The sequence below is a fragment of the Camelus bactrianus genome, chromosome 2 (genome assembly GCF_048773025.1).
Source record: "Camelus bactrianus isolate YW-2024 breed Bactrian camel chromosome 2, ASM4877302v1, whole genome shotgun sequence".
In the NCBI taxonomy this organism is placed as follows: Eukaryota; Metazoa; Chordata; class Mammalia; order Artiodactyla; family Camelidae; genus Camelus; species Camelus bactrianus.
In genome coordinates, this window is record NC_133540.1 from 64,055,604 (window position 1) to 64,081,951 (window position 26,348).

The 26,348-nt window shown below is 39.6% G+C and overlaps 1 protein-coding gene across 3 annotated transcripts in view; it reads right to left on the reverse strand.

Annotated features, from left to right (window-relative positions):
- Positions 1-26,348, reverse strand: part of NFKB1 (nuclear factor kappa B subunit 1) — a 110,034-nt gene that overhangs the window by 36,812 nt on the left and 46,874 nt on the right. For all 3 annotated transcript variants that reach the window (XM_074343173.1, XM_074343171.1, XM_074343180.1), the window contains exon 6: positions 9,497-9,645. In XM_074343173.1, the coding sequence (XP_074199274.1) occupies positions 9,497-9,645 (149 nt within the window). The remainder of the gene's footprint in view (positions 1-9,496; positions 9,646-26,348) is intronic.

Genomic DNA, 26,348 nt, shown 5'->3' on the forward strand with positions numbered 1-26,348 from the left:
TAGACGTGTGTGCAGCTCCTGGCACTCTACCATCTATGAAGTGCTTTTCGTGTATATTATCTAATTTAATCCCTGGGAAAAAGGCATCATCCTTATCTTTTGTTATGTGAATAATGGATTTACTCTGGTAATAAATGAAGTAACACAGAAGTCAGCCTTCTGCTCCAGGTAATGATGCAGCCTGAACCTTCCATTTTTTTTTTTTTAACATTTTTTATTGATTTACAATCATTTTACAATGTTGTGTCAAATTCCAGTGTTCAGCACAATTTTTCAGTTATTCATGGACATACACACACTCATTGTCACATTTTTTCCTCTGTGAGTTATCATAACATTTTGTGTATATTTCCCTGTGCTACACAGTGTAGTCTATTCTACAATTTTGAAATCCCAGTCTATCCCTTCCCACCTTCCACCCCCCTGGTAACCACAAGTCTGTATTCTCTGTCTGTGAGTCTATTTCTGTCCTTTATTTACGCTTTGTTTTTGTTTGTTTGTTTGTTTTTGTTTTTGTTTTTTAGAAAAATACCATATGAGATCGCTCATATGTGGAATCTGAACCTTCCATTTTAAACAGCAAAAAACGTACAAAAAATAGTTTTCAGACACTGGACAATAGGCAACATAGGATACTGAATGATAAGAAAAGGGAAACAAGGTGAATCCTTTAATTACGCTGCCTTAATATCCAGAGACAGCTTCCAGGCTGCAGCACTGAAAGGGGGAGCCCCAACAAGGCCTGCTGCTCTCCCGGAGCTGACGAGCCACAGGAAGCCAACAAAGCTAGAACTCGCAGGCAGAGCACCAGAGAGGGAAGAACCACATACGGAGAGACAGTCAGAGCAAGTGTGTGAAGAAATGACCCAAGGCTGGAAGAGAGCCACCAGAAGCACAGGAAAAACAGGTCCTGGCGCACATACAGGGCTAGAGCAGTTCAAGAAATCTTGTGATACGTGAAAAATTAAGGTGAATAGTCAGCAAAGTATTGCCTTAGTAATAGTGCCAAGTTAACCCTAGACAAAAGGCTGCACTGGTCCCTGTAAAAGAGATTAAAAGTAAGTCTAGAAAGGATCAAACTATCCCCTAATTTAAATTCATCCCAATGCTCAAAAATATTTAAAAGTATACAAAAAAAGTTGAACAACAACCTAAAATTCAAAATGTCTGCCATCCAATCAAAAATTATCACGCATGCAAAAAAGTTGGAAAATACAACTCATAATGAGGATAAAATCATTCAATAGAAACAGATCCAGAAAGGAGACAGAAGGCAGAGTTTGCAGATAAGTGCACTGAAGAGCTATGAGAGATGTACTGCACATGGTCGGGAAGGCAGAAAGCATCAGCAGCTTAAGGAGAGGCAAGAAAGGTATAAAAGAGACCCCAAATAAACCCGTAGAGGTGAAAACTATGAAATCTGAGAAGAAAAATACACTCGATGGCATTAAGAACATATCAGACACTACAGACAAAAAGATTAGTGAACTTGAGGACACAGTAATAGAACTATCTGAAATGAAACAGAAAAAGATGAGAAAAAAATTTTAAAGACCAGGTCATTAATGAAATTAAAGACAATTTCACATGGCCAAATACACATGCGACTGATGTTCCAGAAGAAGAGAAAAAACTGGAGTCAACAGAAAGAATATTTTAAAAAACAATGGCTGAAAAGTTTAAAAATTATATAAAAACTATAAACCCAGATATCCAAAAATTTCCATGAACCACAAAGCACAAGAAACATGAAGAATATGACACTATAGCTCATCACAAGCAAATTGCTGAAAACTAGCAATGAAGAGAAAATCTGAAAAGCTGAAAAAAAAAAAAAAACAACCTGACATACTGTGTACAGAGGAATAAAGCTAAGAATGACAGGAGACTGCTTGCTGGAAAAAGGCAAGCCAGGAGATAGCGACAGGAAAGAAAAGGAAACCCTATCAACCTGTAAGAAAAGCAAAGACAAAGACTTTAAGATGCACAACAACCGAAAGAATCAGCAACACACCAGTAGGGCAAGGAAAGTTAAAGGAAGTAAATACATGGGTCAGTTAAAGTACTTTTTTCCTGATTTAAAAGTTTAACAGATAACTGACAAGGGGAGTGGGAATGGATAAACTGGGAGTTTGAGACTTGCAGGCACTGAATGGTTATGTGTGAAATATAAACAAGTTTATACTGTACAGCACAGGGAAATACAGTCAATACGTTGTAGTAGCTCATGGTGAAAAAGAATAAGAAGATGAATATATGTACACTCATGTGTGACTGAAGAATTACGCTATACACCAGAAACTGACACAACATTGTAAACTGACTATACCTCAATAAAAAATAAAAAATTAAAAAAAGATAATTGACAATTTAAGGCAAAAAAAAATACACAGCGGGATTTATAACATACACAGATGTAAAATATATGACACACCAGCACAAAGGCGGAGACAGGGGAAATGAAGGTACACTGTTCACACGTTACACACATAACGAGGTACATTGCTACTTAAAGGTAGACTGCGGTAAGTCAAAGATGTATAGCATAAAGCTTAAACAACTGCTAAAATATACAGAATTAAAATCAAAAAGGAGATAAATGAAATAACAAATAATTAATCTAGAAGAGGGCATAAAAAAAAAGAAAAGGGGAACAAAGAAAGGATGTGACCCACAGAAAACAAACAGCAAGATGGTAGATTTAAACACAGTCATATCAGTAATCACATTAAATAAAAGTTATCTAAACTCCCCTTCAAAAGACAGAGCATCAGGTTGAATAAAAGAGTAAGAGCCAACAATATGCAGTGCACATTTACTTAGAACATGAAGACACAAATAGGTTAAAACTAAGAGGATGGAAAAAATGTTCCAAGCTAACATTATTCAAAAGAAAGCTAAAGTAGCTATATTAGTTTCAGTCAAGGTAGATTTTAGAGCAAAGACTATTGTCAGGAATAAAAGACAGTAGTTTCATAATGAAAAAGGGATCAATTCATTAAGAGGACCTAAGAATCCTAAGTGTTTATCCGTCTAATAAAAGAGCTTCAGAGTACAGGAAGCAACATCTTATAGAACTGGAAGGAGAAATAGATATATTTGTAAATACAGCCAGAGATTTCAATACCTTTCTCTCAGTAATTGATAGAACAAGTAGGGAGAAAATCAGTAAGGAGACAGAAGACTTGAACAACACCATCAAACAACTTAACCCAATTAACATTTATAGAGCATGCATTCAACTTGATCAGGCTAAACATTCTTAAGTGCACAAGAAACATTCACCAAGACAGACCGTATTTTATCCATGAAACTAGTCTCAATACATTTAAAAGGAATCAAATATTACCACAATGGAACTGAATCAGAAATCAAAAACTGAAAGTTACCTAGGTAGGGGTACATGTAAATCTAAATTACCCACGTAGTAATTAATTGTTGAAGGTGGGTGATGGTTTCAATGGGGGCTCATTTCCCTATTCTTTCTACTTTTGCATATGTTTGAAAATTTCTATAATAAATGCAAAAGAAGAACGAGAGCAGACATTATTATTATTAGCACATGAAATAGAAAAAAACTGAGGATCGTAAATGTTAATACATGATGGTACAGCCACTTTGGAAAACAATTTGGCAGATTCTTATCAAGATGAGTCTACTCTTATCACATGTCCCTACAATTCCACTCCTCAATATTTACCAAGCCAAGAAAAATGAAAAAGTGTGTTCACACAAAAAGCAGCTTTGTCCTCAAAAACTGGGAACAAACCAAATGTTCTTCAAGGTGGATGACAATAGCCAAGACATGGAAACAGCCTAAATGTCCACCAACAGATGACTGGATAAAGAAGTGGTATATTTATACAATAGAATACTATTCAGCCATAAAAATGACAACATAACGCGATTTGCAGCAACATGGATGTCCCTGGAGAATGTCATTCTAAGTGAAGTAAGCCAGAAAGAGAAAGAAAAATACCATATGAGATCGCTCATATGTGGAATCTAAAAAAAAAAAAAGAACATAAATACAGAAAAGAAACAGACTCATAGACATAGAATACAAACTTGTGGTTGCTAAGGGGGCGGGGGGTGGGAAGGGACAGACTGGGAGTTCAAAATTTGTAGATACTGACAGGCATATGCAGAATAGATAAAACAAGATTATACTGTATAGCACAGGGAAATATATACAAGATCTTGTGGTAGCTCACAGTGAAAAAATATGTGACAATGAATATATGTATGTTCATGTATAACTGAAAAATTGTGCTGTACACTGGAATTTGACACAACATTGTAAAATGACTATAACTCAATAAAAAAATGTTAAAAAAACCCCAATAACAGAACCAAAAAGAAAAAAAAAAACAGGTGGATGACTAAACAAACTGTGATACATCAACACAATGCAATACTACTTAGTAATTAAAAGGAATACACTGCTGGTACACACAACAACCTGAAGGAATCTGAAATGCATTATACTCAGTGAAAGAAGCCAGACTCAAAAAGGCTACATATTTGTGTGATTCCATTTGTATGTTATTCTGGAGAAGGCAAAAACTATAGGGACAAAAAAGAGACCAGAGGTCGCCAGGGTCTAGAGTGGGAGAAACTGATGGTAAGGGTCACACAGGGATTTTTCTGCAGGTGATACTGGTCTATACCTTGATTGTGGCAATTATATGAGTATTTATCAATCAAAACTCATAAAACTGTACACTTTAAAGAGTGAATGTTACAGTATCTAAGTTATGCTTCAATAAACTAGACAAAAATATTTTTTACAAAGGCCATCACAGCTAATAATGGCCCTGGGACTACAGTCCTGTTTCTTATTCAAAATGCCAGTCTTATTAGACATCAGTGGTTTTCAAAGTGTACTCTCTAGACCAGCGACATCACTGCTACCTGAGAACTTAGTAACATGCAAATTCTTGGGCCTTATCCCAAACCTACTGTATCAAAAACTCTAAGGGTGGGGCCCAACCATCCGTGTTCTAATGAACCCTCCAGGTGATTCTGACGGCCCCTAAAGTTTGTGAGCCACTGCTCTTCACGATGAGGTCAGGCCAGTGAGATGAGACTCTCTGAAAGCAGGGCCTGGCATCAGTATTTTTACAAAGTGACCAAAGGTGACATTAATTAGCAGCCAGGTTTGAACATCTGTGCCAGATATTTCCGTCATCGTAATCATCCGGGAACTGCTGCTGCCTCTGGCTAGGTGTGAATCCCTTAGGTTGGGATTCTAAAGTGGGCGCCTCCACCTGGCCTTTCTCCCTCTCTGGACTCACTGCCTTCACAGCTGGCACAAGATTTAAAAGCAGCCCCTGACTTACACTACAGTACACGCTAGTTTGGAAGTGGGAGACTTCCAGTCTCAGTCCAGACTTGTCCATTTTCTCCAAAAAGCTCCTTTTCTGTGCATTAAGGCTGAACCATATGAAACTGCCAATTGTCAAGTGTTTCTGGATCTAAGGAAACAGCAATTTAATGCAGTCTGCCTTAGTTCATTGAGGAGAGCCTTGTTTCTCTTTTGCATTTATGTATCTACTTCGAGTGTTTACCTTTGGTATATGCTGGAAATATTAGTTAAAAAAAAAAAAAGAAAGACTTTACATCTCTCTAAAGACTTTACATCTCTCTAAATCAGGGCTGCCAGGAAGCAAACAGAGGGTGTGGTGATTATTGGTGAGGAAGGTGGCTGAAAGCAAAGTCAAGTAATAGTTTCCATTGAACGCAAATTTCAGAGAACTAAAATGTTGTGGAAACAAACTGTTGATATTCAGGGTAGAAAATAAAACACCAAACTAAGATTATTTTTATGAGGATAGGCACTAAAAGCTAAGTAAGTGAATAGGAAATAAGACAAAATTAACTAAAAAAGTTACAAGGCCAAGTCCCCCAAATTAAAGCAATCAAATTTACAATCATGACTTAGTTACCTAAAACATGGGTATTTTAATATAGGTAACAAAGTATCTTTGAAAATAGAAATTAAATTTTATTGAGAACTCATGCTTACAGAAAAGTGAAGAGAAACACTCCAAGGAAAGAATTCTTTCGGTTTTGACAATTAAAGGATTATCTATCTTCTCAGTATCGTTTTTCCATATATCGTTTTTGATGTGTTGGATTGGTGCCCTGCTTGTGAATCTATCCTGTTATCCTGAACTGTGTCATTGAAAACAGCTTATCTTGGTTCCATTTCTAGTATTGACAAGTCTAAGGAATAACCCTGGCTATCTTCCTAAATTTCTCTATGTGCTATTCTTACCTACAAGTTAGAACTAAGTAATAATAATCAATGATGTATCGTAAACACACACGCTGCAAGTCTGCTCATGTTACTTCATAATATTGGCTAGTTCAGTGTAGAATTTTGAATGTAAAGGGCCTGGAGATAGATTCTGTAGCCAAACACTCATATTTTATAAGGGAAGAAATTAAAGTCTCCAAGAAGTCAAGCAAGTTGCCCCCAGTCCTACTGTTGAAAGTGACAGAATTGGAAATAGAATTCTGATTTCCAGACTACTAGCATGATTGTCTTTCCACTAAAATGCAACAGGTTCTGACATTGGAAACAAACAACAACAAAAAAAAGAGAGACAAATGAATCACGAAGGAAATACTATGTCTTGGGGAACACTGTAGGCAATGGCTTCTCAGTCAAAAATCAAATTACAAAAGGAGTACCAATGTTTCACAGAGCACTGTGAACAAGAGAGGACCCTGAGTCTATTGTAACTCTGAAGTGGCATCCTCTTGATTATACTTCTTAGTGACACTGCATAGTGTCAGAAAATCTCACAGGGCTATAACCAGACATCTTGATGATCACATTTAGGGGTTTAGATGCTCAAACTGTTTGTTGAACGAATGAGTTCTTCCAACGACTGAACCCCACACTCCAGCACTATAAGAGAGTACGGATTTCTGCAGTTTCCCTAGAGACAGGAAATTTACTCCTGTGCTGTAAGCCCCAAATTAAATAACCATTAGTTCCTTCTAAAATCCTCAAAAACTATGAAGGCAAACCACAGAAACACCAAATTATAGATAACATACTGGAAGTTCTATAATACAAATATTATTGGTAGGGAACTTCATCTATAATTTCCTCTAAAGGATATGATGATCACACAGATTAAACAGGACTAAAGAGAATACACACTTCAAACTGACAGTAGCCTACTGGAGTAAGTCTGCAGAGACACTAAGTGATCAATTAGTCTGAAACTCTTACAATTACCCCGCATTTCAAAGCTCTTATAGGTCAGTCAGGAACTGCAAGAGTATTCCAAAACAGAAGATGAACCAGCTGTGACACACAACAGGAAACAGGCCAGTCTTTCAAGAGGATGTTGAAACAAGTTCATTTAAAGCACAGTTGAATTTTTCAAATCAATTTAAGCTTCTTCCTCAAATCTACAGTCTTTTTTTTTTTGACATCAAAAGAATCAGATTTTAGTGACTTAAAAGAAAGCTCTCTCTCTAGGTTTTTCACACTTGAAAATTTTAACAGTCAAACAAAGAAATACCTAGGAACATGAAAGCTCAACCTCCCCAATAACAACCACCTTGAAACTTGATCGGGATTCAAAGCCTGAAATGTTACCATCAGCTTAATTATAGTTGATTTAAACAATTCCTTTCTTTTTGAGTTAACAGTCCAGATTAATTGGGATTTTATCATCAACTATTTAAGCCCTGAAAGATATTCTTGAAAATAAAACAAAAGTTATTAAAATTTCTTACTTCTTTTGGATTGACTTTATTTCCATAATATTTCATTCATTAAAAATGGCTTGTTTTTATCTGTCTCACCAACCCATAAATAAGTATGTCACTTTGTATCTACATTTCAAGTCTAATGAATGTCAAAACAAATTTGCAATCCTTGGCTTCTCATCTGTGCACACCTTCTTTGCTGCTTCTTTTTTTTTTATTGAAGCATCGTTGATGTGCAACAATATAAAAGTTACAGGTGTACAATATAGTGAGTCACAATTTTTAAAGTTTATGCTTCATTTATAGGTATAATACATTGGCTATATTCCCTGTGTTGTACAATATATCCTTGTACCTTTTTTATATACATATTATATATATATATTTTACATATATATATTTTATATACAATAGTTTGTACCTCTTAATCCCCTACCCCTTAATTACCCCTCCCCCCTTCTCTCTCTCCACTGGTAACCACTAGTTTGTTCTATCTGTGAGTCTGTTTCTTTTTTATTATATTCATTAGTTCATTTCATTTTTTAGATTCCACATATAAAGTGGTATCAAATAGTATTTGTCTTTCTCTGACTTAATTTACTCAGCATAATACCCTCCAGGTCCATGTATGTTGCTGCAAATGGTAAGTTTTCATTCTTTTTTATGACTGAGGTATTTCATTGTATTTCTATACCACATCTTTATCCATTCAGCTCTTTATGGACACTTAGGTTGCTTCCATATCTTGGCTGTTGTAAATAATGCTGCTATGAACACTGGGGTGCACATATCTTTTTAAATCAGTGTTTAAATTTTTTTCAGATATATACCCATGAATGGAATTCCTGCGTCATACTTTTAGTTTTTTGAGAAACCTCCATACTGTTTTCCACAGTGGCTACACCAATTTACATTCCCACCAGCAGTGTACAAAGGTTCCATTTTCTCCACATCCTTGCCAACATTTGTTATTTGCATTCTTTTTGATGATAGCTATTCTGACCAGTATTAGGTGATATCTCATTGTGGTTTTGATTTGCATTTCCCTGATCTGCATATCCCTGATGATTAGTGATGTTGAGTGTCTTTTTATGTGCCTGTTGGCTCTCTGCATGTCCTCTCTGGAGAAATATCTATTCAGATTTTCTGACCATTTTTCAATTGGGCTGGTTTGTTTTTTTGATGTTGAGTTATATCAGCTGTTTATATATTTTGGATGTTAACCCCTATTGGTCATATCATTTCTGTGTACACTTTCTAAGTAGCCCAGAACTGAAACAATCTATCCATCTCATGCCTAAAAGTACACATTATAAATCCAGAGTCAACAGTTCATTAAAGAAATCATAAAGAGTATGAAAGCATCCATAAAGTGTTGATTTCTGTTATAGTTTTCTTCTAATTTGTCCTTATCTTTATTTCCACAAGGAAAATGTTGCTAAAAGTGACACAAATGCCTCACAGGTTAAGTGACCATATGTTTTATCATCCAAACTGGGTTACTTTTGAGAGTAAAAGAGAGTGCTATAAATAACTAGGCCAGGACCTCAGGTACAAAGCGGGAAACTTTGTATCAGGGAAACCCAGATAGGTGGGCACCCTTACTCCTCAGAATCCAAGTGAGAGCTCAAATTTTCATCTTCTGAGGCTCTGTGAGGGCCTTGGAAAGAAAAGAATCCTAAGGAAAAGAACCTGTTCAGTCAAAGTCCCTGGGTGCCATGTTCTATCTGCTCCTCCCACAATGTCATACACCCTGACTTACCCGACCACCATGTCCTTGGGTCCAGCAGTTACAGTGCAGATGCCATCCTCACAGTGTTTTCCCACCAGGCTGTGTGCATGCAGGTGAATGTTTTTTCCATTTGTGACCAACTGAACAATAACCTTTGCAGGTCCCACATAGTTGCAGATCTACATAAGAAGCACATTTCAAAAGTTAGCACATCTAACTATATTGCAACATGGAAAAATGCTTAAGACAAGCCAGTAACTATAAAAAGTATGATAGAAAATTAGGTCTACCTGTACATGTAAGACCACAGCTCTATTTTGAAAAATATATGATGAACAAATGATGGGATGGAAATAAACTAAAACGTTGATGGTGGCTATTTTGGATGTGAATGATATCCTCCAGGAAGCAGACCATTTAACATACAGCATGTACTGTTAAAGGTGGAAGGAAGAGCACATCTGGGAGGGTGCCCTGTAGCCATGAAGCATCCCCTTCCTCCTAACCAAGAACACATTTTCATCTGCACCCTGACTGCATTTTTGGTCATAAAAACTGGGTGAAAGATCAGCGAGAATGGAACTGGGATTGACTGATTGTTGGAAATCAAGGGAAGGAAAGAGGTGAGCAGCAACAGGGCATCCTAATTCTTTGACATGAGAATGGGTAGGAGAGAGCATCTTGCCCTGGGCCTTGGCAAGGAAGGTTGGCCCTGGACACTCAAGCCCTCGGACTCGGCCTGCAGTGATCTGTTAGGAGACTTCAGCCACTGGTGGCCCTCTCTGTTACGAGCTCTGGTAATTGACTTACATGCCCAGGTCACTGTAAATTCCTTCAGTTCAAATAAATGTACTCCTTAAGTGCAAATCCTTAGATCTGACAACCATTTAGCCCCTGTTTTTATAAAATCAAGTTTTTCCACTTAAAGTAATTGATATTTTATTTATATTGCTATACCTTTAAAATGATGACAACAGCAATAAAAAGGAAACTGCATGGAGATAGTGACATTTTAAGTAAAGAGAGCTTGGACACCCTTTCTCCTCTAGCTGGCCCTCCAGCCTCCTATAGCAGACCACAGATTCCTTCCTCGAGAAAGTCTCAAGACTAAAATCATACTAACAGAAAAGACCTTATTTTTACCTTCCTGAGTCTTCTAAGTCAGAATCCTGTGATAAATTCAGCCAAACGGTTGGAAATACACTGTATCTCCTCAAAGGGTGACCAGCCATCCTAGTTTGCCTGGGACTGAGGGGGTTTCCTGGACTTTCAGGGCTAACGATGAGAAAAGCTGGTCACCCTGTCTCCTTAGCTCACACTATCTCTTTTTTGAGGAAGTACATGACCTAAATCCAAGATCTCCCAACTATATAATCATTAGAAATATTTTAATTTGCACAAGCAGCCCTTAACTCAGAAGAAAAAGAAAGTAGATAGGAATCTTATGCAGCAATGGATCCTTGACGGATGTCTTTCTGATATAAACTAAGGGAAGAACCTATACTTGCCAGTAAAATTTCTTAGAAACAGACAGAATCCTTTCCAACCAAACTACTTCTACTATAAATATCAACTAATGGATTTAGAATCCATTGGGGCATGGTTTTATTAGGATTTCTTCAGTTTAGATTTTTTTCCCAATTCAATCTCCCATTGCAAGAATTGAGGAGAAGATGATCAGGGCTGGGATTATTTCCCAGAGTGTTCTGGGGAAGAGAAGTTTCCCCTTGAGCAAAGGACAGCTTTCCACCTGTCAACAGTGTAGCTCCACTGGAAGTCTTAGGGCCTCTCTGCCTAAACCTTGTCTCAGAACTGCTGTAAAAGTGTGCTTCCCAGCCCTCTAACACCCCTTCACAAGGAGCAGGGCCACCTGCAGGAATGACTTCTAGTCCTTGCAAAGCAAGCTTGTCACAAAGAATGTTTAGGATTAAATTAGGTTTTGACCATCTCAAAGGACAATAAATGATTTCCTAAACAGGTAAGCACTTAAAAAAGCCTTCTGGGCATAAAACCCATTATGAATTTAGTGCTTTCCCTTTTATAACAGGCAGAAAGCCTTTGCCCTTCAGGGCAGGACAGGGAATGAAAAGTTCTCAGTTTGTTTCAAAGTTGGCTGTTGTCCCTACATACTCCCGGGCTTGCTGATGCCCGTTCTGTGTCTAGGTGTCAACATCTGAAATCAGCCTTTGTCATGATGACATATTCCACAGGGACTTCTTCGGCAGTAAATGAACAGTGAAAGAGCATGAAATAGACCATGTAATTTCACTTTTAAGTGCACTGAGCACAGGAATGCAACAGTGTAAGGCATGACGAAATGCTTCACTTGGGTGAAGTCAGATAGGCTCTCCACTTAACCAGGACACCAGAAGGAATCCAGAGATCAAAGCCAAATCACTTTTGATATCTGGACCCTTTAACGTCACCACTATGAAGGAAATCAGTCACAGGGACTGAAGAAAAGAGGTGGGAGGTGTCCTCAAAAAGTACTCACATCTTTTTCTTCCTATTACTTCATGATCGAAGGGCGGCAAGAATGAGGAACTGGGTAGTCTCTGAGGTAAAGGGCCTGAAAAATTTGCCAATGACTAATGTGCTGTTTGATCCATTTGAAAGAATTCAAGTCAGCATGGCATCATCTGGTTTTTACACAGACCACAGGGCAACGACACGGAGGCCCCTGGGTTTTGTGGACTTTCCAAGATACTGACTGAAAGAAGATGACTGAAGTGTGGGGACACGCACAAAAAATACTGTTTTCAGGTTATATAGCAAATGAAGACAATGGAATTCTACCTTAGGGGAGGGAACACTTCATAAAATGCACAATGACCAACAGCTATTTGCAACTGACTCAGAAATTCATTTGTTCTATGGAGAATCTGATTATCTTTACCCAGCCTCCCTTTTACCTCTTTGTGGAGTGGTTCTCTTGAAAATTAAGTTTATAGAAAGCAAGTGTATCTGCCAGAAAGAGTTCTGAACATAGCAGGCTTTTAATAAACACTAATGGTGTAAACACAAGTTAAGCTTTCACTTAGAGCCAAGGAGATAACTTGAGCAATCAGCTACCTAGGGACACTGTAAGAGCGTATACTTGATGGGCAGACTAGCCAGCTTTGAAGGCAGTTCCACTATTTACTAGCTATGCGACCTGGGGCAGTGTTCAGCTCCTCATCTGTAAAATGGGGATAATCATAGGACCTCGCAGGTTCGTTGTGAGCGTTAAACACATTAATGTGTGGAAAGTCTTTAGACCACTGCCCAGGACACAAGAGCTAACTATTCTCTTATTACTGTAATGTGTTCCTCTACCTAGAGATCTTTAAATATCACAACTGCCCCGAGGTGATATTTTAAAAATCCTGTCTAAGGGCAGGTGGCTGGAATAAATGACCAATTCTGGCCACTTCCATTCCTAGGGTCAGTCCTTTTTTCCCCACAGTGTCATATTTTATCAGTCTTTATTGATCTTTTGGTAATAATTATGTTGTTATAGTAATGGCTATCATTCCTGGAGTGCTCAGGATTTCCTGGCTTCCTTGATGAAATCAAGCCTTTCAGCTGGGAGCTTTATGACTCAATGCCTGCTGATGGCCACAGGCTAGATCTGCTTTTCGAGTAAGAAATAGAAACCGAGGGTCCAGATAATACCAAACTTAGTCAAATCACCTCCTTTTATTTAAAGCAACTCTGTCATGCTCTGGCAAAGTACATACTGGTTCCTTAAAGGTGATTACAAGAAGTAGTCTAGAATTTTCTAAGAATCAGACTTTGACATATCCAGCTTACTTGCTGAGTTAATTTGGACAAGTCACTTTGGCAGAATATACAGTCAACATGAATGTGAGACATTACACATGATGTAGTTCTTGTCTGCTTAGTTTTTCTCATGAAGTGACGATAATAGTGATACTTGAAGAAGAGAAGGAGGGAAAAATCCACAATTTTCAAACAGAAATCTACCCTGACTTTGTGTATATTGTGTATCTAACTTTGTCCCCTACTGCTAAAGCAGCAGAGCAATGTGGTGAAAGCTAAGAGCTCTGAAGTCAGGCTACTGGGCTCAAATCCTTCTCTGGTCACTTACTAGCTGGGTCAGCAGGGAAAGATGGTTAACATGCCTGGAATCAGTTTCTCCATCTTTAAAATGAAAGTGATAATACACTTAATTTCATAAGGATTGTTTCTAAGGACTGTTTTTCAAGTTAAGTGCCTGGCACCTACCTAACAGGATTAGCAATGGCAAATACAAACCTTCTCTCCTACCCAGGCTATTACCTCACTAGTAACCACAATGTATCCATTTATTCCCTGAGCATTTACGAAGCACCTTCTATGCTCCAGGCGCTTCAGCAGATCAGGGAGTGAAGGGATACATAGCTGAGTGAGAAACAGACTTAACTCTTGTTCTTATGGGAATTAAAGAGTGGAACTGATACTAACCAAATGTCTCACCAATAAACGTCAATGCTAACTATGAGGCACTTACAAAGGACATATAAAAATAGGGATCTGACCTGGTCAGGAAGTCAGAGAAAGCTTCTTAAGGGAGTTATGAAGAGTAAGAATATAACAAGGGACGGGGTGGGTAGGAGGTGGGGGTTGGGAAGAGCACTCCTGACAGGGAGAAGAGCATGTACCAGGCTCTGTGGTGGGAGTCCTGCTCAGTATTTCCTCAGTCACCCTGGTCACCACCTCTCAGGGCTTCCTTCAGGTGTTCCTACCACCTGGGGGCATCCCTTCCTCCTCATCTCCATCTAGAACCACCCGTTCTTCAAGGGTATGACCTAAATCTGAATCTTCCGCACCACTCTCCTCACCACTCTAGCCCACAAAACTCCACTACTGTCTTTTTTGGGGGGGAATCTGATAGGAATGGGGCAGGAAAATTATATGCAGTCTATTGCAAGGGTTGTGGTCTTAGCCTCTCTTGCTTGTTAAATTCCCAGAGTGCATCCATTTATACTTTCTCACTTTCTGTTTTTGTGGAAGGGAAGGGACCATGTTAACTCAGTCTATCTTCACATCAGCCCTGTGGGGTCAGTAGTGCTACCCCATTCCACAGCCAAGGGAGCTGGGGTACATTAGGATGAAGTAAACTGTCATCATTCCTGTAATTGGAGTGATTGGGCAGTTCTTGGAACCTGCAGTCTGTCCACCTCCAAAGTCCATTTCACATCTCTTACACTGGCTACCACCTGGCTTAATCACTTTTTCTTTTGTATATGTCGGGTCTGCCCAGACCTCTCCTTTCCCTAGCACAGTGTTGGTACATGACAGTTCTTCCTGAATAATCTGTCTGTCTGGATTTGTTGGTGTGTGTTGTGGGAAGAAGGTCTCAGAGACAGTTTTGAGGTGGCGGAAGCGCATCTGTCCTCTTGTGAGAGTCTTCATAAAAATACCATGCCACAGATAGTACTAAACTATGCATTGATTCTTCTTGGTTATGTTGCAAGTCATATTATAAAATGAAGAAAAAAGAGGAGGGCAAGGGAAAGGGACAGGAAGGAGGGGGGGGGAAGGAGAAGAGGAGGAGGAAGAGCAGGAGGAGGAAAGAAAAGAAATTGTTTTCATAATACATTCCCTCTCTGTGATGAAAAATAGTCAGATTTTATTGTTCTTCATTATTTGTTGAGCACCCCGGAAGTACAGAATTACCTAATCAAACAAGATAGTTCAGAACCAGGTCTAACAGTTCCTGGCATAGAATAGGAAGATGCTTAGTAAGTCAGTTCCTCCTCCTTAACACAGGGATTTCAAGTTGATCCAATCTGAGATCAAATCCCAGCCCTTTCTTCTTTCAGCTCTGTGGGTTTACACAAGTTAAATAACCTCTCTGAGCCTCATGCTCCACATCTACAAAGTGGGCCAGTAACAGGACCTCAGAGGGCTGTTGTGAGAACCACACAGTGTCTGGGACGTGGCAGGTACCGTGGAAACCCCAGTTTCTTTCCTTCTCTTTTATTTATAAAGGGCCTATTCCTTCCCTGGGCTTCCCAATGACCCTGTGAAGTGGACAGACTTAGCACCATCACCCCCAGTTTGCAGATAAGAAAACATGGAAGTTCAGACAGATTAACAAGTGACATAACCCAAGATCAAGACCCAGAATCTTCTGAATGTAAGTGCGTTGTTCTCATAAACGGGATGACACGGGTGCATCCTCTGACCCAGTCACTGCTGAGGACGCAGCAGTTCTCCTAGCAGTGCTCCCGGATGTGCGCTGACTCACTCACATTCTTTCACCTTGTGTATTACCCTGCCTGTTTGACCAAGGGCACATATGGCTCCGATGTTAGCCTGGGATTAGAAGGGCAAACTGTGCCATGAAACACAACAAAATGGGCAAAGAGGGTTTCATCAACCATGGAGAGAAGAGGAATAACATCTCTGTCTACATAAAACTGCGCTTTGAAAGTTTGCCTTTTCTCTCATTCTTTGACCTATAGTTTCTTTTGTTTGTTTTATTTGAATTTTCACTTTCATTACATCAAATATAGCAGCTTATAAATCATACTTCTTTCAGAAAGTCAAGTAACACACTATTGCTAACTTCAAAAATCACTGGGGACTTGTACCTCGATAGGTGTCATTACCTCATTAATAAATTATGAATAAATCCTTACCCTTTGCATGGCCCAGCTATCCATGGTTACAAAATAATATGGGAAGAGCAGTCAGTTTGTAACTTATGGATGAATTGTATTACAAATGTTAATTTATAAGCCAGCTTTTTTTTTTTTTTTGGAATCTGAGTTTATTCTTAAATAGAAAATAAAATTTAAAATAATGTGATACCATCCCTTTTCTACTTCTCTCACCCTCCTTGCTTGTACTAGGTGCCTTCTTGAATTCTTTTTTTTTTTTGAACAAACCATAAAATAGATAGTATCTAGTAGGACCTTTAAGCTATCCTGAAACTGACCACTTCTCACCGTCTCCACTGCCACTCCCTATTTCAAGCCACTGTGATTCATTTCTGAAGTTTTTGCTCCTATGTTTCTGTGCTTGCCCCATTTCCCCACGGCCTGTTCTCCTGGGGAATCCTGTTCAAGTCAGGTCATGCCAAACCTTGACACTCCTCTGCTCAAAGTCCTCCAAAAGTGGAAGCTGTTGAAACTGAACGAGTAGTCAAGGGGACTCATCGTAGTATTTTGTGTATATGTGATTAACATTTTCCATAGTAAGAAATGAAAAAAGAAAAAAAAAAAAAACCCCTCCGAACCTGCTAATGGCTTTCCATCTTGAAAGCCAAAGTCTCTACGACAGCACACAGGCCCTGAGCGGTCTGACTCCTGCTTCCTCTTGGATCTTGTTTTTCACTACTTGCAGGCCTCCGTGCCAGCTCAGCTCCCACCTGAGAGCTTCTGCACCTGCTGTGGCCTCTGCCTAGGACACTCTTTGCCTGGATGCCTGCATGTTCTCATGCTTTCCTTCAGGAGTTGCAGAAATGCCGTTCTGTCAGGGAAGCCTCCATGGGCCACCCCTACCCCTGCGTTCCTTGCTCCTTCCTCCGACTCTCCTCCCCGCATTAACTTTCACTTAGTAGACTACACATCTTACTTACTTTGATTATTGCCTTCCTTTCCTTTTGGAACAAAGGCTCTGTAACAGTGGGGACGATGATTTCTTCCCTACTATGTCCCCAGTGCCTGCAGTGATGTTTGCTACGTTGTGATCATTCGATAATTCTTCAGTGAATGCATGATTAAATGAGATGATTAAAATGTTATCTCTGGAAGACGATTTATTAAGATACAAAGAGTTGTGTCAGGTAGAGAGTGGAAATTAGGAAACTATATTCTCTCTTTCCTTATTTTGTCTTTTTCAAAAAAAAAAAAAAAAGGCTAGTTCCAAGTGTAGCCTCTCAACAAGCTATTTAAATTAGAACGTGATTATTCACAGCAGAGCAGAACATTAGCCTAGGCTGATAGAAGGAGGGTGTCTGGATGCGGGCTCTGGACCTGCAGGATAGTCAGAGGAATCTTACTGCTGAGGGGCAGGAATTTGGGCAGCTGTGGGGACATGACGGGCAGGTGACTCTTAAATCATCTCCTTTGGAAAACCAAGGTAGCAGTGCTCCTCTTAAAGTCCCAGACACCCCCTCGGACTCCCGTCCTCCCACACTGACTGTTGCTGCCCATAAGGCATTCTCCCACTGTACTGCAGAGCCTAAGCACCTGACTCCTACGTTTTCTCTATTCCTTGCCTTATTATCGCCCTCAGGGACCCAGAATTCACATTTCTGGTTCACCTCAATTTCACAGTCACGTCCTTCTCAAACGAGAGGGCCCTTCTTTGATGTCAGTCTGGTGACTGTCAAGAATAACCACTGCACAGGACCTTATCAACATGCAGTGCAGGGCTACATCTCCAAGATCTCGAGCCAGTGGGCTCCCTTTCAATAAAGAGCACAGGCCTGGAGTCAGATGGACCTGGCTCTGAAGCTCGTCTCCTCCCACCACCTGCGGGGCCATCTTGGGCAAGTGACTTAGCCTTTGTGACGTGTCTTCTTACCTGTAAAATGTGAATACAGATACATCATGTCTGAATTTTCACAAGGAGTAAAGGAGGTATTTTTTAATCTCTAATACAGTTCTTGATTCATAGCAGGTGCAGAATAAATGACAGTGATTCGGCTTTGTTTCTTCACACCTTAAGTAGATAGCTGTCACTGAGATTTCTTCTGATTTTTTGAGAAGGTGGAAACCATTGCGTGTCAGGCTCTGCAACCTCCCTTCTCCTCACTGTTACCCAGGCTCAAAACGTCCTTATTACTTCACATGTCCTCTTCTAATTCAGAGAAATGCAGGTTTGTTCCCTTTTCTAGGGCTAACCACTATGTTTCCACCTTTAATGCCACACTTACTCCAGACCTCCTCGAGTTACTCTCCTCCCTCCCTCTGTGAAGAACCCTTCCCCTCAGCCCACAAAACATGCACACTCCTCTCTCTTATTCTAAAAACTCCTTTCCTGACAATGATGATGACAACTGTTCAGGTTAGCATTTACTGAAATCTATGGGACAGGCACCACACCAAGAAATACAGGACTACAAAACCACTGTTTCATTTGATGGTCTCCATACTCAACAAGAAAGGTTCTTAAAAGGTACTTATACCTGCTTGAGTGCCATTCTGTTTTTCCTTACCAAGTATGCAAGAAAAGCTCTAATCACTAATGCTGAAATTCCAACTTAATCTGGAGCCCTCCACAAATTAACTAATTCCCCTGCTCCCCAAATTAAAAAGTTCTTAAAGATTATGATGGACTCCATGTTTCCAAACCCACTAACCACTGTGCCAGAGATTAGTCTTTGGTCCTTTTCCAGTCTTTACCATAATCACTCTCTGATACTCTTATGGAGTCTCCTGGATTTAATTTTCTGCTCCATGCAGATGACTCCTCAATTTAAATTTCATGTACTTACCTTTCGCATCTTCCTGTCCATAACTTATAACTCGATTTGCCCGTGACTGAACAAACGGCCCTCCTCCTGAAACCTGCTCCACCTCCTACTAAATGAAACCACCACCTTCTAAGCAACTGCACCCAAATCCTCCCATCATCTTGGGTTCCTCTGTTGTCGTCTACATTTAATCAGTGGCCAAATTTCAGCCAGGTGCCCCCCCAACCCCCCCAATCTCTGGCACTTATCCCTTTCCTCTATTCTCACTGCCCTTGTGCATCTATCTCAGCCTACATTTTGAGTTTAACTCACAACGAATCACTGCAATTTTCCCAGCTTGTGTTCCTGTGCTTTTCCTTCCCAGCCCCTAGGCAGCTTGCTACCAGATTTCTATTCCTAAAGCACCATGCTGATATAGCATATCGTTCCTACATTAAAATTTATATAATCTACCCATTTTCTACAAAACGTGGTCTAAATTCTTGAGCTTTGTACAATTTGGCCCTATCACACCCCTCTAGTCTCATTCCCATCTTTCCCTTCCATGTACTCTTCATTCCAGCAGAATTATTCACTATTTCCATTCAACCTCAGAGATTTCTAATTTTGAGCCTTTGCTGCTGATTTTTCTGCTTGTGCTATTTTTTCTAGTTAGACCTACGCTGCCAATTTCTACCTTTCGCTCAAGAGCCGGCCCCCAACGCCACCTCTGCCTTGAAGTCTTCTCTGACCACCCCAACTTGCTGGCTCTTTTAAGTTTATCTTTCCCTTAGGGCCATTAGATCATTCACTCTTTCATTTAAAAATAATGTTACTTTATTTAGCAGTTCCTATGTGGCAGCTGCAGTTCTGGTTCTGTGGTAGTGAATGAAACAAACAACACGATCACACTTCAGATATTTAAGGACGTATCATAGTTCCCCTATTAAACTGACTGGTCTTTGAGGACCAGCGCACTATCCAATTCTTCCATTTCCTCAGCCCCCAGAATCCGTACTATTTAATCAATGTTTGTTCAACAAACTAACGGCTCAGTAACTCGCTGGCTCCAGGCTACACCGAGGAAACAGGGAGCAGCCGAGTGGTCAGCAGCTCCCAGGCAGTACTAACAAAGGGCGCAGACAGCAGGGCTCACCAGGCCACTCGCCGTCAGGTCTGCCGAGGGATTACAGCCACAGGACAGGGTTCATCTCTCTACCATTGCTATGAGGGACGACTCTGAGAAGGTTTTGGAAAGTTCTAGCAAAGGGTGAGAGCGTGAAGCCAATTCACTTGAAAAATCCTGCTAACTCCTTGGCTTGCATCATACTCAGGAGCTCCTCCGAACCCTGGCGCTGTGTTTATTTCTAAGAGGATTATTTTTTGAAGCACTTGCACTCCCTTAGGCTTTTCCACGGAGAAAAAGAACTACCATTTACAGACAGATTGGCTGTGAAGGCGCTAAAACATCTTTAATTTTTATAAACTTAGTTCTCAGGGAGAACTTAGCCCTGACCATACAATTTCCCAGTGATGCTAGGGCTTGGCCAAGGTGGCAGGATGGGCAGAAGACAGTCATCAGGGGTTGGTTCCAGGTAAAACAGAAGCGAGCCCAGGAGGCGGAGAAGCGCTCCCTCGGCCGCGGGCCCCGTGTAATCTGGTGGCTGATCTCGCTTCATCACCCAGCCCGCCTCCGCCAGGGCAGCCGCGCGCCGAGGGCTTTCCCCAGCAGCATCCCAGGGACACGCGGGCCCCCTCCCACCTGAAAACAGGTCTAACTCTGCAGCAGCAGTTTGCACCTCTGAGTCACTGAAAAATATCCCAGGAGTGTGAAATCAAGACACTTTAACCTACCCCAAGTTGTGACTTATTTACAAGTGTGATTCCAGGCTTGGAGAAAACAACGGGGATGACAGCACCGTTTATAAGGATTTACATAAATTGTTCTTAATATAAATGCCTCAAGATGCTTAAATTTGTAGAAGAATGTTCTCCTGAAGTCTACACATTTTCAGACAAAAATATGTGGGTTAATTTTTAGTGCTGATTTTTACTGCTCCAGTAAGTGGCCAGAGGTCTAGCAGCCAGCTACTGCTATGATCTCATGTTAGTCCCCTAACCTCTCTGGACTTCCGAATTCTTCCTATGTAGAGTCACTAGAGAACATCTCATACATCTTCCAGCTCTAAAATTCTATGATTCCTAGTTTTATACATATGTATAGGAAAACACAGGACAACACCTTAAGATCACAATTTTCAAACTGAAAAAAATCTTTAAATCACAGAATTTCTGAGTTGGAAGGAAACTAGCAGGTAAACTCAATTTTAAAATTGTGAACATTTTAAAATACATTTAACACAATTACAAACTGAGAAAACATACAATCAACACTCAAATTACCTGTTGCAATGGGGCCTCTGATAGCATGGAAAATCAAAATTTAGAGACAAAGAAAAACCTTTATGTTAGGCAAAGATTTTAACTTTTGTCATTAAAACTGAAATTGAGTAACCAAAGTGTTTATTTTCAGTAAATCCAAGGAGGGCCCTGCCCTGGGTGGTTAAGTCTGATAATAATAAAGAACCCACTTTTCTGGGGATACGTCAAGAACACTTCAGTTACACAAGCAGGAGGGTAGGGGAGAAACACACAAGCAAAACAAAGACAGAATGAGAAATTCTAATCTACAATGTTTTTTTAAATTCTTACAAACTACATAAAATAACTAGAAGGATTAGGTCACATAAGGTATGATTGATGTATGTCAAAATAAAAATTTTAGGTTTCAGATTTATTTATTCTTTGAAAATAGAAATTTATTAATATAAGTTTTTAACATTCTTTTAAAATAGTTTTAAGGTCTCTCAACACTTTTTTATGTAAACCTAATTTGAGAAAATTAAGAGTATCTTATGACTCTGTAATATTCAAGTTTACTTGGGATTAAATATCAATGATTTCTTCCTGTAAAGGCATACAATCATCCTCATGATATATTTTCTTGCTTAGAAAACCTCTTCTATTACCTTCACTGAAATCCACTGGTTAGAGAAGTAACTAAATAATATGGCTCTTAATGACTGAAAGTACTTAGAGATATTCATTTAACATAGAAGTTAATTTGTACTACAGTAAATACAGCTGCCTGTACAAGAATGTGGACCACTTTGGGAAGAAGACAATTAATTGTTCCCTTCTTCAGGAGGAAAGTACATAAGATAAAGCATTTCAACTATTCTTCTGTGATTTCCTGTGGAAAACCCCTACTAAATTAGGAGAATTACAAGTGAATAGAAATGGGAAATTTTCTTTGTCTGATTTCTTGTTGCCACTTTATTGGTTAATTTACATCCCAGATACTGATAGGGCAAAAGAGAAAACACGATCTAAGTGTCAGACTGAGGTTAACCAACATGTTGTACCATCCACATACTATGATGTAAGCAAAAGGAGGAAGGGAGAAACACCAAAATTTCTAACAAGCTCTAGGATAACATCAGCCAGTAATTTGGAAACATGGTAGAACTTTAAACCTGCAAAAGCCCCTTCAACATGAAAACTGTGTATTGTTCAGCTTCTACAGACTAAAACACAAAGTAAATGAAATAAATAGTACACTTTGATGCTCTGCAAGCTATAAATTTCTATTATTTGGGGGATTTGCCAGAAAATTGTAACTCTCTATACCCAAATCTTGGTTTTTCCCTTATTACGAACTTACAACGTATTAAGTAAAAAAATCTTTTTAAAGGCATAGAAAAATGAAATTTACTGATCATAAGGGATCTTAACACAAGTTTGCTTCCCTGCCCTGTAGTCTTCCAGTGTATTTTTGAACTAGTCCAGCGACCATGAACTCCCCGTTTCCTTCTTCAGAAAGGAAAGTATATAAGGAACTTCCTGAGGCTATACATTCCACCCTCAGGCAGCTCTGACTCTGCGTGACGGAAACCCCTCTCTCCTGGGGTCTCCACTCAGTGCTTTTTATTTCCTTCTCCTATGATGGACAGGACACATCTCATCCTTCTTTCCCATGACAGCCATCCAAATATTTGAAGACAACCAAATTCTCCAGGCTATAAATATTCCCAAGCTCAATGACTACTTCCCCTTGAGGAATGTCTGAGTTCTGCCATCATTCTGCTCGGAACACACTCAAGTTGGTTTCCATTTCTCTACAAAAATGGTGCTCAGCAGTGTACACAGTTATCCCGGTGTGGCCTTCCAAACCCGAGCAGGGGAGAGACCACTGCCTGGTTTTGCACGCTATACTGCTGTTAGTACAGCCTCGTGGAGAACTACTTGTCTGGCTGCCACATCACATTGCTGGCTCATGTTGAGCCCATTATTACCTGAAACTTCTAGATCTCTTTTCATGAATATCCCTCTCACCCTGCAGTTGTAGTAATTTGTTTTCTGGATGCATTCAACTTTTTAAAATATCATTGCTTAAGAATTTAGCCCTTTGCCCCAGCTTTTCAAAATTCACGTGAACTCAGATTATGTGTTATCTATCACCTCATGTCACTGCAAATTTAATAAAGCCTCCACTGAAGACACTGATAAAATATATTGAAGTGGCTACGGAAGGATCCCTGGGGCTGGAAATATCCCTCCAGGTTGACATCACCAGCATAAAAAAATACTATTAACTGTTGAAGTACCAAACCAGAGAGCTCCAACATCTCAGTGTTTCACCATCTTAGAAACCCTGCCAAGGAAGAGAGTGAAATATGTTTGGTGTGATCTGTTCTTACTAAGGTGCCTGAGATGGATACACAGCTCTCCAGTCTCTGGTTTGGAAATCCACTTTTGAAATGACATGAGCATTCTGTCACAAGTAGAGGGGTGGGGTCTATCCAGCCTGGAGGTAATCTCAAGTAAGGGTGCATTTTCCCTTGGCCCTACACACACACACACACGCACGCACGCTGCAGAGCATCCTGAAGAGGCATTCCTCCAGCAAATCCTGGATAGTAGCCCTATCATCATCCTGGATGTGCTGTTTCCTGGCTGTTCCATGTAACCCCGAGGGCAGAGATGATCACATTCATGTGTGTGACCACAGAGCTCAGCATGGTGCCTGCATGTGGCATGCACTGGATAAACATGTGCTACTGAACGTGAGGCGGGGAGGAAGGCCAAGAAGGCTCTGAAACCTGCATATGGAGACCTCGGCTTATGTGGATTCAGGTTTCTGAACTAACAGTCCAGAACACAATTTAATCAAGGCTCTGACTGATCCCTTTTATGTCTATGTTACTATTTTATTTATTTATTTATTTGTGTGTTTTCAATTGAAGTATAGTCAGTTTACAATGCTGTGTTCATTTCTGGTGTTCTGTTAGTATTTTAAAAAGTGATAAAACAATTCAACTTTATAATGACTTCTAAAGGGTCTAAATCGTATGTAAATGAAAAAATGTGAGATTAATAAATACCGATGTTCAAAAAATAAAATTAAATCAGTAAGGATGGGAAATCCCTGAAACTGAATACAAACAAACAAAAAAATTTGACTAACTCTGTCCTAACTAACAGTACTGTAACCACATAGAAGAAAAAAAAATTATTCCAAGAATCTTTTCAACACATTACTCCGACTGAATGTTCTGTCTTGAATATATTTGAAAGTCAGAAGAACTGCAAAGAGATTTTCACTGTAGTTACTAAGTTCATAGCTAGTATTGATATTGGCATAGCAATTCTGAAGCTGTTCTATACGTTCCAAAGGACTGAGCGAAATAAGTGAGTATACTAACACCGTTGGCCACTAGGGCGCTCACTGTTGGCGAAAGGTAATACAAACATGGCATAGAGGAAGAACGGAGGAAGCCTGTGATGTTGGACTGGAATTAAAGGTATCAGTATGAATTCAAGGTTTTTTTTCTTAAAAAAAATCAGTTTTCTAGCTCTGTCTAATGAAAGAGACTGGAAGAAATTTCTCCAATAAAAGTAGCCAGGGCTTCTTGGAGAGATGGATGATTATAGGACTGGGGCAGGGAAAGTACAGCGTAAACCTAGAGTATCGTATTATTTCAGCTGTAAGGAGGTGTTCAAAATCAAGGGGGGACATGTCAAAAGGACACAGGAGCTAACACAAAAGACTCCTACTGGCCCAGACAATTTAAACATCAAAATACATAATGACAGGAATGGCTTATAAGACACTGAAAAACAAAATAATCCGTGAGTACATACTGACACTTAAAAAAAAAAAGAGGTTTCAAAGGAAGGTGAAGAGAAAGTGCTTTTTTAAAACAGAATTTCAACTAACAAAAATAAAAGGAGTGATGAAATCGAAAATCACAACTCATAAATCATCAATTACTGATAATAGTTGACTCTGGAAAGAATCATTCATGGATGCTAAAACCATTGGAAAAAGATGCTAAGGATGGTGGCTTGTACCAGTGTGGCAGCAGTGGAAGTCGTGACAAGTGATTAGATTATGCATATGTTTTGAAGGTACAGCCAACAGGATTACCCGATGGGTTAGATGCGGGGTGTGAGAAGAAGACAGTAGCTGACGGTAACTCCAGAATTTTCTGACCTGAGCAACCAGGAGGATGGAGCTGCCATTTTCTGAGGAGGGAAATACATTAGGAGGAGGAGGCTGGTGAGGAAGAATCGGAATTCAGTTTTGGACACCTTAAGTCTACCAGACATCCAAATGATGTCAACAAGCAGCTGAGCCTGGAGCCTGGATTCCAGAATAGAAGTCTAGGCTAGAGAAAAGAATTTAGAATCATCAGCACATCTGTGTTATGAAAAGCTGTAAGAGGGAGGAAATGGAGAAAGAGAAACTGCTCTTGCTCAAGTTTTAACTGAACACTCTTTAACGAAACAAGTTAACTTTCTATTTAAGTTTTCTATCTCTAGTTAAGCTTCTAACTGGTGAGCAACAATTGAACACCCAAAGAATGAAAAAGAATTTAGCTTAATTCAGCAAACAGTTGTACATCTCTCAGCAGGAGACTCTATCATGAAGAATATGACATGGTGCTTGCCCTCAAGAAATAAAGTCTAGAGATGGGGAGACAGGCATATAAGCGAGTAACTGAAGCAGTATGAGGAGCAGTAACAGAGATAATGCAAAGATTTCATGGGCCTGGTAAGGAGGTACCGTAAGAAGTCAACTAACTCAGTTAGAGAAATGAGGGCAAATCAGTGCAGACTTTCCAAAAGGAGCTGTTATGCTGAAAAATATGTCAGTAAAAATAAAAAAGAAAAATACGTCAGGAAACTATGTAGGAAATAAATTATACAACAAGGAGATGAGATGATATTCCAAAGAGCTAAAAATAAATTCAGGATAAAACCTCCCCACTATTCAGAAAGAACATTTATAGAAAAAATAAACTTCATGGCTATTAAAAGGCAACTTAATGACAAATACATTTAAAAAATATAAAGATTTCAGTGTGAGGGAGAAATCAGGATCAAGGAGGATTATCAGGGTAGGTGTTTTGAGCTTGTCTTTGACAG